At 46.6% G+C, this 15402-nt stretch overlaps 1 protein-coding gene across 2 annotated transcripts in view; it reads right to left on the bottom strand.

The window, feature by feature from the left end:
• ZFYVE1 (zinc finger FYVE-type containing 1) overlaps positions 1-15402 on the bottom strand; it is an 89742-nt gene that overhangs the window by 57082 nt on the left and 17258 nt on the right. For both annotated transcript variants that reach the window (XM_063947682.1, XM_063947681.1), the window contains exons 4-5: positions 4636-4742; positions 1091-1199 (exon numbers count right to left, since the gene is read on the bottom strand). In XM_063947682.1, the coding sequence (XP_063803752.1) occupies positions 1091-1199; positions 4636-4742 (216 nt within the window). The remainder of the gene's footprint in view (positions 1-1090; positions 1200-4635; positions 4743-15402) is intronic.

The raw sequence follows: 15402 nt of genomic DNA, 5'->3' as shown, positions 1-15402 counted from the left end.
CCTGTGGCACTGCAGGAACTAGCATGCCCTCCTAATGCTGATCCCATCCGAGCCTTTCGGAACAGCAACAAGAAGTTTGGTAACTGCTCTTATCCAAGTTTGGGTTGAGTTTGGGGCACGGTGCTTCCTGGACAGGTGGGGCTGGGCTGCTTTGGGGTAGCACACTGTAACATTTAGTTTAGCACTTAATATATCCCTGTCATATCATTTTTACTAATATCACTTTTTTAATTACACTTTTCATGTGTATCTTCTTTTATATATAGCCTCTGCTTCCTAATATTCACTTACACTTTAACCTCACACTGGTGTGCTGCCCTGGGGTGTCTGGCCCTTAACGGTTTGTGGGGTGTCGCGTCCCAGACTTAGACTTAATGTTAGGTACCCCCAGTACTCAGACGCCTTGAAGCGACCTGGGGCTTTCCATACCTTTGCAAATGTGTGCAACTGAGATCTCTGAAATTTCTACCACCATGTAGTTATCAAATCCTGTTGCTGATGTCATCCAGTGTGCTGGGGGATACTAGTGCTTCTTGTTCAGAATAACCCCTCCCTTACATGCACCTGGATGACATTACTAACTGGATAAGAGCAGCTGCCAAACTTCTTGTTAATACATCTGCCCCAATGTACTTAAGTGTTTAATCCAGGGGTGGAGAACCTTTGGCCCTCCAGCCATTAAACTACACATCCCAGCATACCCTGCCAACAGTTTTCACATGGTCAAATAGCAAAACTGTAGCAGGGCATGCTGGCATGTGTAGTTCAGCAACAGCTGGAGGGACAAAGTTTCCACACCCCTCATTGCAAGAGGTTACAGGGGTCTCTTAGGGGGAAATGTGATGTGAAATGGAGAACGCATGGAGGTTTCAGTTTGTTTGGGTGTTATTATCTTGCATGTTTTAATCACAGACACTGGAAAATAATCCTGTAGCTTTCCACTTAAAGTTAAGAACCAAGCTGGTTGTAAAGTTGCAAATCCATCTGACAATGCAGTAGTCACTTTACTCCCATATCTGAACTTATTCTTGACAGTCTAACTAAATTGTGCAGCTGCGTTTCTCCAATGCTTCATCTCTTGGTGGCTCACCTTACATGTGAACACTCGATTGTCAAACTGGTGGGAGTAGCGGCAGCGTTTCAGGGCCTCATGCGGAAGTCCTTCCTTGGAGTGATTCATGCTGTTCCTGCACCCTGCTCTAGAGAACCGGAGATTACAGTCAGACTGTGGGAACCAGAAATCACATCGCAAAATCATGCTTAAAACCCACATGTTCTTATGGATTTTGTTTAAAGTAAACCCTTATTTTATGCTATGATAAATATATATGTTTTACACGTTTTGCAGAATTCTCATTTTATTGTAAATAATGGGGTACAGGTTGAGTATCCCTTATCCAAAACGCTTGGGACCAGAGGTATTTTGGATATCGGATTTTTCCGTATTTTGGAATAATTGCATACCATAATGAGATATCATGGTGATGGGACCTAAATCTAAGCACAGAATGCATTTATGTGACATATACACCTTATACACACAGCCTGAAGGTCATTTTAGCCAATATTTTTTATAACTTTGTGCATTAAACAAAGTGTGTGTACATTCACACAATTCATGTATGTTTCATATACACCTTATACACACAGCCTGAAGGTCATTTAATACAATACTTTTAATAACTTTGTGTATTAAACAAAGTTTGTGTACATTGAACCATCAAAAAACAAAGGTTTCACTATCTCAGTCTCACTCAAAAAAGTCCGTATTTCGGAATATTCCGTATTTCGGAATATTTGGATATGGGATACTCAACCTGTATATGCAATTGCCGCAATTCGACTGTTTTTAAATTCGACAGTCACTTACCCTCCCACCGGGACCCGAATTCGACATTCAATAAAAAACGGATTTGACAGTCCCGCTATCGAAAAACGGACCAATTGACTGATAGTGTGCGTCCTGGATTCGACATTTTGGACGGCACAAAAATGGTTAAAAAACCCTGGAAAAAAAAATGCGTGGGTCCCCCCTCCTAAGCATAACCAGCCTCGGGCTCTTTGAGCCGGTCCTGGTTGTAAAAATACAGGGGGGGGGGGGGGGGGGGATGGGGGGGAAATGACAGGGGATCACCCGTATTTTTTAGAACCAGCACCGGGCTCTGCGTCCGGTCCTGGTGCAAAAAATACGGGGGACAAAAGACGTAGGGGTCCCCCGTATTTTCAACACCAGCACCGGGCTCCACTAGCTGGAGAGATAATGCCACAGCCGGGGGACACTTTTATATCGGTCCCTGCGGCCGTGGCATTAAATCCCCAACTAGTCACCCCTGGCCGGGGTACCCTGGAGGAGTGGGGACCCCTTAAATCAAGGGGTCCCCCCCTCCGGCCACCCAAGGGCCAGGGGTGAAGCCCGAGGCTGTCCCCCCCCATCCAAGGGCTGCGGATGGGGGGCTGATAGCCTTGTGTCAAATAAAATAATTGTTTTTTGCAGCAGAACTACAAGTCCCAACAAACCTCCCCCGCAAGCTGGTACTTGGAGAACCACAAGTACCATCATGCGGGGGGGGCGCTGGTACCTGTAGTTCTACTTCAAAAAAACAAAAACAAATAAAAACAGAACAGTACACGCACACCGTGAAAGTAAAACTTTATTACATACATGCCGACACACACATACTTAATTATGTTCACACGCCGACTCTGTCCACGTCTCCAAGATGAATCCATGGGGTATCTAAAAATAAAATTATACTCACCAAAATCCAGTGTAGCTAGCAAAAAAAGAGAACGCATTACCCGGACCACGCACTGAAATGCTGAGACCCCCTGTGACTCCTGTCACAGAGGGTCCCTTCAGCCAATCAGGGAGCGCCACGTCGTGGCACTCTCCTGATTGGCTGTGCGCGTCTGAGCTGTCAGACGGCACATCGCACAACCGCTCCATTATCTTCAATGGTGGGAACTTTGCGGTCAGCGGTGAGGTCACTCGCGGTCAGTGGCTGACCGCAGGTAACCTCACCGCTGACCGCAAAGTTCCCACCATTGAACATAATGGAGCGGTGTGTGCTATGCGCGTCTGACAGCTCAGACGCGCACAGCCAATCAGGAGAGTGCCACGACGTGGCGCTCCCTGATTGGCTGAAGGGACATTCTGTGACAGGAGTCACAGGGGGTCTCAGCATTCGGGGAAAGGGTAACATGGGACCCCTTTTAGTGCGTGGTCCGGGTAATGCGTTCTCTTTTTTTGCCAAGTACGTGGATTACAAAAAAGAACAGGACACAGCTACACTGGATTTTGGCGAGTATAATTTTATTTTCAGGTACCCCATGGATTCATCTTGGAGACGTGGACAGAGGTCGGCGTGTGAACATAGGTAAGTATGTGTGTGTCGGCATGTATGTAACAAAGTTTTACTTTCACGGTGTGCGTGTACTGTTTTTATTTGGGTATTTTTTTTGCAGTAGAACTACAGGTACCAGCGGGCCCGTTTCCCCCCCCGCATGCTGGTACTTGTGGTTCTCCAAGTACCAGCTTGCGGGGGAGGCTTTCTGGGACTTGTAGTTCTGCTGCAAAAAACAATATTCTTTTCTTTGACACAAGGCTATCAGCCCCCCATCCGCAGCCCTTGGATGGGGGGGGGGAGACACAGCCTCAGGCTTCACCCCTGGCCCTTGAGTGGCTGGAGGGGAGGGACCCCTTGATTTAAGGGGTCCCCACTCCTCCAGGGTACCCCGGCCAGGGGTGACTAGTTGGGGATTTAATGCCAAGGCCGCAGGGATCGATCAATTTTACATTTTTTTTTATTAGATTCCGCCAGCAAAGTGAGTCGGAATAAAATTGACGAAATTACTGTCGAAAAGCACTGTTGTCGAATCGACATTCTTCAATTGAATATACTTTTGTCGAAAAGCCGCATTTGTAACATTGCAGACATGTCGAATTTGAGTAAATGTCGAATTGCAAAAAGTCGAATCTGAAACGGCAGGTTTTTTGTCGAAAAGTACTGTATTGCATTGTCGAATCCAAGTCGACATGTTTTTTTTGTCGAAAATGCCGACTTTTGCTGCAATTCAACCGCAATTGCATATACCCCAATGTGTTTTAAAATAGTGAACTTGATTATACGTCACAATTCATAAATCGGACTACAACTTTTCTACATTTTGAAGAAAACCAAATCACCTTCTCGGCAGGACTTTTACTAGCTACCTGGGACAGTTCAGAAGCTAGGACTTGTGTAATAGCTTTGCGGTCTCCTAGGTAACATAAATGAACTCTACTACTGCACAGTCAGTCAAACACATTAATTTATACATGATAGCATTGCCAGTAAGTCATTTTCAACATTTAAACCTTGTGTTTTAAGACCACTTCCCAATAAGAAAAAAATAAATCTAGATAGATTTACAGTAGTATGATAATTAAACAGCAAGCCTGGGTGTGTAGGAATGATAACAGAATAGTTGGCAGTGATCTAGAATTTAACATAATTAAATGTGTTATACGGGAACATACTGTAGCACATATTCAGCTTTTAATAAATTTAGCATCTGGCAATTGGAGATTCCATTTTTGTATTTCAAAATGTCTCTCGCTCGCTCTTTGCTTATCCAACACTATGGGACACCTACCCACAGCTGAGACACAGTGAGGAACAGGTGAAATACTCATCAGGGAAGAAACAGCTGTGCGTCATTTGGTCATCTGGTATCTCCCCACTAAAGCGATCACTCAGGGCCTAGAAGGAAACATAGGTGGGTTATATAAACTGAAACTTCACATTATTATTTATTTATGGCTTGTAGTCATTAAGAGCCATTTACTGGTATAGCCCAGTTTTATGCACACATAGCAATATTGCAGCACAGCGGCTAGCGGAAGGTGGTGGGGTCATTGGTTCGAGTCCAACCAGGGCACTATCTGTGTGGCGTTTGGAGGTTCTCTCAGTGTTTGTGTAGGTTTCCTTCAGTCACTGAGGTGTCTACTAACAGTCCAAGGATGTCTAATCTGTAAGCATGTTTAGTAGGGCATTTGGAATGTAGTCTCCAATGGGACAAGGACTGTTCAAGACATATTTTCTGTGCAGTGCTGGCAAATAAGTGTTGCTATATAAATAAACGACAATAATAAAAGAATACATTTTGATGGGACGCAGTTTATCCAGACATCAATTTAAATGCTGGCGCGGAGATGCCGAACGCCAGAATCCCAACTGAACCACCAACGGACTTCCATACTACTAAACCATGGATGGGGGGGGCGCGACATTTAGGTTTAGAATGTGGAGGGAGGGTTAGGCTGCAGGTGGGGGTGTGGGCGGTTAGGGTTAGGCACCCCAGGGGAGAGAGGGTTGGGTCAGAGCATGGTGCCGTCATGCCCTGACAGACACTGAGTCAGGGCCCTACAGGTCGCACTGCGGCCAATAGGATCTGGCGGGCTCCCCCATTGCACATATCACTGGTTTATCACTTCCTTATGCCTTCTCCAGGTTAATACATCTGCCCCACTGTTACCTGTGTGGCAATTGGGAGCACTACCGTGTGGCGGAATGTGAATTGAGGTGACTAGATTACAATACATATTATGTAACCGTATAATATTATATATATATATATATATATCTGTTTGTCTACCTCTGTATTACTGTATGTGAAAGTGGGTTACTCTTTATACAATGGTATATATTATGCGAAGACCACAGTGTTGTGTCAGACTATTAAATCTCCCTGGTGAGCTAAATAAGTGGTTAAAAAGAAGAAACAGCCAGAACACAAACAATCTAATATATAAAAATGAAAAAATAAGAATTTACTTACCGATAATTCTATTTCTCATAGTCCGTAGTGGATGCTGGGAACTCCGAAAGGACCATGGGGAATAGCGGCTCCGCAGGAGACTGGGCACAAAAGTAAAAGCTTTAGGACTAGCTGGTGTGCACTGGCTCCTCCCCCTATGACCCTCCTCCAAGCCTCAGTTAGGATACTGTGCCCGGACGAGCGTACACAATAAGGAAGGATTTTGAATCCCGGGTAAGACTCATACCAGCCACACCAATCACACCGTACAACCTGTGATCTGAACCCAGTTAACAGCATGATAACAGAGGAGCCTCTGAAAAGATGGCTCACAACAATAATAACCCGATTTTTGTAACTATGTACAAGTATTGCAGACAATCCGCACTTGGGATGGGCGCCCAGCATCCACTACGGACTATGAGAAATAGAATTATCGGTAAGTAAATTCTTATTTTCTCTGACGTCCTAGTGGATGCTGGGAACTCCGAAAGGACCATGGGGATTATACCAAAGCTCCCAAACAGGCGGGAGAGTGCGGATGACTCTGCAGCACCAAATGAGAGAACTCCAGGTCCTCCTCAGCCAGGGTATCAATTTTGTAGAATTTTACAAACGTATTTGCTCCTGACCAAGTAGCTGCTCGGCAAAGTTGTAAAGCCGAGACCCCTCGGGCAGCCGCCCAAGATGAGCCCATCTTCCTTGTGGAGTGGGTATTTACAGATTTTTGGCTGTGGCAGGCCTGACACAGAATGTGCAAGCTGAATTGTACTACAAATCCAACGAGCAATAGTCTGCTTAGAAGCAGGAGCACCCAGCTTGTTGGGTGCATACAGGATAAACAGCGAGTCAGATTTTCTGACTCCAGCCGTCCTGGAAACATATATTTTCAGGGCCCTGACAACGTCTAGCAACTTGGAGTCCTCCAAGTCCCTAGTAGCCGCAGGCACCACAATAGGTTGGTTCAGGTGAAACGCTGAAACCACCTTAGGGAGAAACTGAGGACGAGTCCTCAATTCCCCCTGTCCGAATGGAAAATCAGATAAGGGCTTTTACAGGATAAAGCCGCCAATTCTGACACGCGCCTGGCCCAGGCCAGGGCCAACAGCATGACCACTTTCCATGTGAGATATTTTAACTCCACAGATTTAAGTGGTTCAAACCAATGTGACTTTTTGGAACCCAAAAACTACATTGAGATCCCAAGGTGCCACTGGAGGCACAAAAGGAGGCTGTATATGCAGTACCCCTTTTACAACGTCTGAACTTCAGGGACTGAAGCTAGTTCTTTTTGGAAGAAAATTGACAGGGCCGAAATTTGAACCTTAATGGACCCCAATTTCAGGCCCATAGACACTCCTGTTTGCAGGAAATGTAGGAATCGACCCAGTTGAATTTCCTCCGTCGGGCCTTACTGGCCTCGCACCACGCAACATATTTTCGCCAAATGCGGTGATAATGTTTTGCGGTTACATCCTTCCTGGCTTTGATCAGGATAGGGATGACTTCATCCGGAATGCCTTTTTTCCTTCAGGATCCGGCGTTCAACCGCCATGCCGTCAAACGCAGTCGCGGTAAGTCTTGGAACAGACAGGGTCCTTGCTGAAGCAGGTCCCTTCTTAGAGGTAGAGGCCACGGATCCTCCGTGAGCATCTTTTGAAGTTCCGGTTACCAAGTCCTTCTTGGCAAATCCGGAGCCACGAATATAGTGCTTACTCCTCTCCATCTTATCAATCTCAGTACCTTGGGTATGAGAGGCAGATGAGGGAACACATACACTGACTGGTACACCCACGGTGTTACCAGAGCGTCTACAGCTATTGCCTGAGGGTCCCTTGACCTGGCGCAATACCTGTCGAGTTTTTCCCAACGGTTTATAATCATGTGGAAGACTTCTGGGTGAAGTCCCCACTCTCCCGGGTGGAGGTCGTGTCTGCTGAGGAAGTCTGCTTCCTAGTTGTCCACTCCCGGAATTGCTGACAGTCCTATCACATGATTTTCCGCCCAGCGAAGAATCCTTGCAGCTTCTGCCATTGCCCTCCTGCTTCTTGTGCCACCCTGTCTGTTTACGTGGGTGACTGCCGTGATGTTGTCCGACTGGATCAACACCGGCTGACCTTGAAGCAGAGGTCTTGCTAAGCTTAGAGCATTGTAAATGGCCCTTAGCTTCAGGATATTTATGTGAAGTGATGTCTCCAGGCTTGACCATAAGCCCTGGAAATTCCTTCCCTGTGTGACTGCTCCCCAGCCTCGCAGGCTGGCATCCGTGGTCACCAGGACCCAGTCCTGAATGCCGAATCTGCGGCCCTCTAGAAGATGAGCACTCTGTAACCACCACAGGAGAGACACCCTTGTTCTTGGTGACAGGGTTATCCGCTGATGCATCTGAAGATGCGACCCGGACCATTTGTCCAGCAGGTCCCACTGGAAAGTTCATGCGTGGAATCTGCCGAATGGGATTGCTTCGTAGGAAGCCACCATTTTACCCAGAACCCTTGTGCATTGATGCACTGAGACTTGGCTCGGTTTTAGGAGGTTCCTGACTAGCTCGGATAACTCCCTGGCTTTCTCCTCCGGGAGAAACACCTTTTTCTGGACTGTGTCCAGGATCATCCCTAGGAACAGAAGACGAGTCGTCGGAAACAGCTGCGATTTTGGAATATTGAGAATCCAATCGTGCTGCCGCAACACTACCTGAGATAGTGCTACACCGACCTCCAACTGTTCCCTGGATCTTACCCTTATCAGGGAATCGTCCAAGTAAGGGATAACTAAAATTCCCTTCCTTCGAAGGAATATCATCATTTCGGCCATTACCTTGGTAAAGACCCGGGGTGCCGTGGACCATCCATACGGCAGCGTCTGAACTGATAGTGACAGTTCTGTACCATAAACCTGAGGTACCCTTGGTGAGAAGGGTAAATTTAGACATGAAGGTAAGCATCCTTGATGTCCCGAGACATCATGTAGTCCCCTTCTTCCAGGTTCGCAATCACTGCTCTGAGTGACTCAATCTTGAATTTGAACCTCTGTGTAAGTGTTCAAAGATTTTAGATTTAGAATCGGTCTCACCGAGCCGTCCGGCTTCGGTACCACAACAGTGTGGAATAATACCCCGTTCCCTGTTGCAGGAGGGGTACCTTGATTATCACCTGCTGGGAATACAGCTTGTGAATGACTTCCAAAACTGTCTCCCCGTCAGAAGGAGACATCGGTAAAGCCGACTTTAGGAAACGGCGAGGGGGAGACGTCTCGAATTCCAATTTGTACCCCTGAGATATCACCTGAAGGATCCAGGGGTCTACTTGCGAGTGAGCCCACTGCGCGCTGAAATTCATTGAGACGGGCCCCCCACCGTGCCTGATTCTGCTTGTAAAGCCCCAGCGTCATACTGAGGGCTTGGCAGAGGCGGGAGAGGGTTTCTGTTCCTGGGAACTGGCTGATTTCTGCAGCCTTTTTCCTCTCCCTCTGTCACGGGGCAGAAATGAGGAACCTTTTGCCCGCTTGTCCACGAAAAGACTACGCCTGATAATACGGCGTCTTCTCATGTTGAGAGGCGACCTGGGGTACAAACGTGGATTTCCCAGCTGTTGCCGTGGCCACCAGGTCTGAAAGACCGACCCCAAATAACTCCTCCCCTTAATAAGGCAATACTTCCAAATGCCGTTTGAAATCCGCATCACCTGACCACTGTCGTGTCCACAACCCTCTACTGGTAGAAATGGACAACGCACTTAGACTTGATGCCAGTCGGCAAATATTCCGCTGTGCATCACGCATATATAGAAATGCATCTTTTAAATGCTCTATAGGCAAAAATATACTGTCCCTATCTAGGGTATCAATATTTTCAGTCAGGGAATCCGACCACGCCAACCCAGCACTGCACATCCAGGCTGAGGCGATTGCTGGTCGCAGTAGAACACCAGTATGTGTGTAAATACATTTTAGGATACCCTCCTGCTTTCTATCAGCAGGATCCTTAAGGGCGGCCATCTCAGGAGAGGGTAGAGCCCTTACAAGCGTGTGAGCGCTTTATCCACCCTAGGGGGTGTTTCCCAACGCACCCTAACCTCTGGCGGGAAAGGATATAATGCCAATAACATTTTAGAAATTATCAGTTGTTATCGGGGGAAACCCACGCATCATCACACACACCTCATTTAATTTCTCAGATTCAGGAAAACTACAGGTAGTTTTTCCTCACCGAACATAATACCCCTTTTTTTGGTGGTACTCGTATTATCAGAAATGTGTAAAACATTTTTCATTGCCTCAATCATGTAACGTGTGGCCCTACTGGAAGTGACATTTGTCTCTTCACCGTCGACACTGGAGTCAGTATCCGTGTCGGCGTCTATATCTGCCATCTGAGGTAACGGGCGCTTTAGAGCCCCTGACGGCCTATGAGACGTCTGGACAGGCACAAGCTGAGTAGCCGGCTGTCTCATGTCAACCACTGTCTTTTATACAGAGCTGACACTGTCACGTAATTCCTTCCAATAGTTCATCCACTCAGGTGTCGACCCCCTAGGGGGTGACATCACTATTACAGGCAATCTGCTCCGTCTCCACATCATTTTTCTCCTCATACATGTCGACACAAACGTACCGACACACAGCACACACACAGGGAATGCTCTGATAGAGGACAGGACCCCACTAACCCTTTGGGGAGACAGAGGGAGAGTTTGCCAGCACACACCAGAGCGCTATATATATACACAGGGATAACCTTATATAAGTGTTTTTTCCCTTTATAGCTGCTGTATTGTTTATACTGCGCCTAATTAGTGCCCCCCTCTCTTTTTTAACCCTTTCTGTAGTGTAGTGACTGCAGGGGAGAGCCAGGGAGCTTCCCTCCAACGGAGCTGTGAGGGAAAATGGCGCCAGTGTGCTGAGGAGATAAGGCCGCCGATAAGGGGGCGGAGCCTATCTCCCGTTTTTCTATGTACTCTGGCAGGGGTTAAATGCATCCATATAGCCCAGGAGCTATATGTGATGCATTTTTTGCCATCCAAGGTGTTTTTATTGCGTCTCAGGGCGCCCCCCCCCAGCGCCCTGCACCCTCAGTGACCAGAGTGTGAAGTGTGCTGAGAGCAATGGCGCACAGCTGCAGTGCTGTGCGCTACCTTGTTGAAGACCGACGTCTTCTGCCGCCGATTTTCCGGACCTCTTCTGCTCTTCTGGCTCTGTAAGGGGGACGGCGGCGCGGCTCTGGGACCCATCCATGGCTGGGCCTGTGATCGTCCCTCTGGAGCTAATGTCCAGTAGCCTAAGAAGCCCAATCCACTCTGCACGCAGGTGAGTTCGCTTCTTCTCCCCTTAGTCCCTCGATGCAGTGAGCCTGTTGCCAGCAGGACTCACTGAAAATAAAAAACCTAATTTAAACTTTTACTCTAAGCAGCTCAGGAGAGCCACCTAGATTGCACCCTTCTCGTTCGGGCACAAAAATCTAACTGAGGCTTGGAGGAGGGTCATAGGGGGAAGAGCCAGTGCACACCAGCTAGTCCTAAAGCTTTTACTTTTGTGCCCAGTCTCCTGCGGAGCCGCTATTCCCCATGGTCCTTTCGGAGTTCCCAGCATCCACTAGGACGTCAGAGAAACTGTCCTTTACAAATCCACAAGCGAAGATCGTGAAATTTTACATACGATCGTATTAAAACACAGCGGAGGCAACTAAAACAATTAGAAATCCCTAGCATCTCTAGGGGAGCAGACAGCAGCACAGAGTATATAAGGAGACAGCATAACTCTGGAATTTCTGGAGCAATCTACTAAAAAATTGGTACACATATGCCTTACAATCTGGCAACAAACACTGTGGGGGGGAAGACACCCCTAGCACCCCTAGGGGTAAGGCAGCAGCACTGAGTATTTCAGCATACAGCATAACTCTGGAATGCCTGCAGCAATTGACAACAAACTTGGTACACATATGACTTACACTCTGGAAACACACACCGTAAAGGTCAGACACCCCTAGGGGTGGGACAGCAGCACAGAGTATTTCAGGAGACAGCATTAGTCCTGAATGCCTGGACCAATTTACAACAAATTTGTTACCCATATGAATTACAAGCTGGGAACACTGTAACCCTAGGGGTGAGGCAGCAGCAAAGAGTTTTTCAGCAAACAGCATAACTCTGGAAGGCCTGGAGCAATTTACACCAAACTTGCTACATATATGACTTACACTCTGGGAACAAACACTGTGGGGGTAACATACCACTAGCACCCCTAGGGGTGGGCCAGCAGCACACGCTATATCAGGACATGCATGATATGTCAGTGATGACAGGTCTGCATGTGACATGGCCAGTGACATGATGTGAGGAGGGGAATGGAGGTAGCACAAGCCCACACACTGAGCGTTCTATAGTGGAAGTAGCACGATCCCCCAGCAGCACAGAGTATATCAGGAGATACATAATGTGCTATGCTATATAAGAAACTATAAATAAATCGATAATTTCACAGGGGCACTGACATGATGTGAGGAGGGGAATGGAGGAAGCAGGAAGCCACAGACTGAGAGTTGCATAGTGGGAAGAGCAGGGTCCCCTGGGGGAACAAAAATGGATCCGGCCACTACACAAAGTGCGTCAGGAAGCAAGATATGCCTATATACTAGATCTCCAACCAACGTAAATTAACAACTATCATTCTAATTTACCATCCTCATCCCGTAGCAAAGCACGGGTATTCCGCTATCTACAATGTTATTTATACTGTGTGTTCAATATTTAAAATTTATTTTTGTAAACAGACAGACATTCTTAAAATCCCGGGCAACGCCAGGTACTCCAGTTAGTATCTAGTAAAAGTTACACAAGGACAATTTATAAAGCTGAAATTCTAGTTTACCCCATGCTTTTACCCACCACATGCATGCCATGCTAGCAAAATGGATATATTGCCTAAAACATGGCACATGTTAAGTGAAATACTTAACATGTGTCATGATAAAAAGATCAGTGCAGTGTTACAAGAAGATACATCCAGCTCACATGACTATTACATACAGCCACGGCTGGTCAATTGCAGAGCATGACCAATCAGACAGATTGTCGAAGTCAAAAATATTACATAAAGAGAACATACAAACTACACACATTTAAGTCGCTATACTTGCAAATACGCGCAGCGAGCACAGCCATATATGGTAACACACGCATTTACACGGACATGCCAGAGATGGATTCGACACTTATTTCATACAGTACATAATTATAATAATATCAAGCGCCAGACATCATGATGATTTAAAATTATCTAATGAATTAATGTCATGAATGTGTATTATTTGAACAAAGTAAGATAGACCTGTCATATTTACTATTAAAACAACCAGCTTAATGTGTAGATTAATTTGATACTTGTTATGAAGTTGTGGGACATTGCAGCGAATAGTTATGATTACATGTTTAAAAGCTAAAATCACTTTTGGTAGAACAATGGATGTTACAGTGAACAGGAAACTCAGGCCAGCCCCTTTGGATGTCTTCAAGGCTGAATCTGATTACCATATACAAAGGAACTGGTGACTCATCATGAGTCCCCTCCCCCAGAAACTAGATGAGACATAAGCTGACCACACATGAGGTCAGTTACTTGCTTTTTGGTCTCAGAGGATGATGGAGGAGTTGCTGGCAGTTCAGTTCCTGTATTTATTTACAGAGAGAGGGAGACATAAGCTGCATTGGAGGGAATGGTAATTGTATCGCTGGCATGTAACTGAAACTGTATGTAATGGCATATAACTGTATGTTCTAACTGCTTACTGTGTGAGTGTAACCATGTAACTATAAGTATATTGTACTTTGTAATAATAAGAATTTACTTACCGATAATTCTATTTCTCGGAGTCCGTAGTGGATGCTGGGGTTCCTGAAAGGACCATGGGGAATAGCGGCTCCGCAGGAGACAGGGCACAAAAAGTAAAGCTTTAGGATCAGGTGGTGTGCACTGGCTCCTCCCCCCATGACCCTCCTCCAAGCCTCAGTTAGGATACTGTGCCCGGACGAGCGTACACAATAAGGAAGGATTTTGAATCCCGGGTAAGACTCATACCAGCCACACCAATCACACTGTACAACCTGTGATCTGAACCCAGTTAACAGTATGATAACAGCAGAGCCTCTGAAAAGATGGCTCACAACAATAATAACCCGATTTTTGTAACTATGTACAAGTATTGCAGATAATCCGCACTTGGGATGGGCGCCCAGCATCCACTACGGACTCCGAGAAATAGAATTATCGGTAAGTAAATTCTTATTTTCTCTATCGTCCTAGTGGATGCTGGGGTTCCTGAAAGGACCATGGGGATAATACCAAAGCTCCCAAACGGGCGGGAGAGTGCGGATGACTCTGCAGCACCGAATGAGAGAACTCCAGGTCCTCCTTAGCCAGGGTATCAAATTTGTAGGATTTTACCAACGTGTTTGCCCCTGACTAAATAGCCGCTCGGCAAAGTTGTAAAGCCGAGACCCCTCGGGCAGCCGCCCAAGATAAGCCCACCTTCCTTGTGGAATGGGCATTTACATATTTTGGCTGTGGCAGGCCTGCCACAGAATGTGCAAGCTGAATTGTATTACACATCCAACTAGCAATAGTCTGCTTAGAAGCAAGAGCACCCAGTTTGTTGGGTGCATACAGGATAACAGCAAGTCAGTTTTCCTGACTCCAGCCGTCCTGGAACCTATATTTACAGGGCCCTGACAACATCTAGCAACCTGGAGTCCTCCAAGTCCCTAGTAGGCGCAAGGCACCAAAATAAGCTGGTTCAGGTGAAACACTGACACCACCTTAGGGAGAGAACTGGGGACGAGTCCGCAGCTCTGCCCTGTCCAAATGGACAACCAGATATGGGCTTTTTTGAGAAAAAAACCACCAATTTGACACTCGCCTGGTCCAGGCCAGGGCCAAGAGCATGGTCACTTTTCATGTGAGATGCTTCAAATCCACAGATTTGACTGGTTTTAAACCAATGTGATTTGAGGAATCCCAGAACTACGTTGAGATCCCACAGTGCCACTGGAGGCACAAAAGGGGGTTGTATATGCAATACTCCCTTGACAAACTTCTGGACTCCAGGAACTGAAGCCACTTCTTTCTGGAAGAAAATCGACAGGGCCGAAATTTGAACCTTAATGGACCCCAATTTGAGGCCCATAGACACTCCTGTTTGCAGGAAATGCAGGAATCGACCGAGTTGAAATTTCTTCGTGGGGCCTTTCTGGCCTCACACCACGCAACATATTTTTGCCACATGTGGTGATAATGTTGTGCAGTCACCTCCTTTCTGGCTTTGACCAGGGTAGGAATGACCTCTTCCGGAATGCCTTTTTCCCTTAGGATCCGGCGTTCCACCGCCATGCCGTCAAACGCAGCTGCGGTAAGTCTTGGAACAGACATGGTACTTGCTGAAACAAGTTCCTTCTTAGCGGCAGAGGCCATAAGTCCTCTGTGAGCATCTCTTGAAGTTCCGGGTACCAAGTCCTTCTTGGCCAATCCGGAGCCATGAGTATAGTTCTTACTCCTCTACGTCTTATAAGTCTCAGTACCTTAGGTATGAGAAGCAGAGGATGGAACACATAC

This window comes from Pseudophryne corroboree, chromosome 12 (assembly GCF_028390025.1).
Source record: "Pseudophryne corroboree isolate aPseCor3 chromosome 12, aPseCor3.hap2, whole genome shotgun sequence".
In the NCBI taxonomy this organism is placed as follows: Eukaryota; Metazoa; Chordata; class Amphibia; order Anura; family Myobatrachidae; genus Pseudophryne; species Pseudophryne corroboree.
This window is presented reverse-complemented; position numbering and strand designations above follow the sequence as displayed.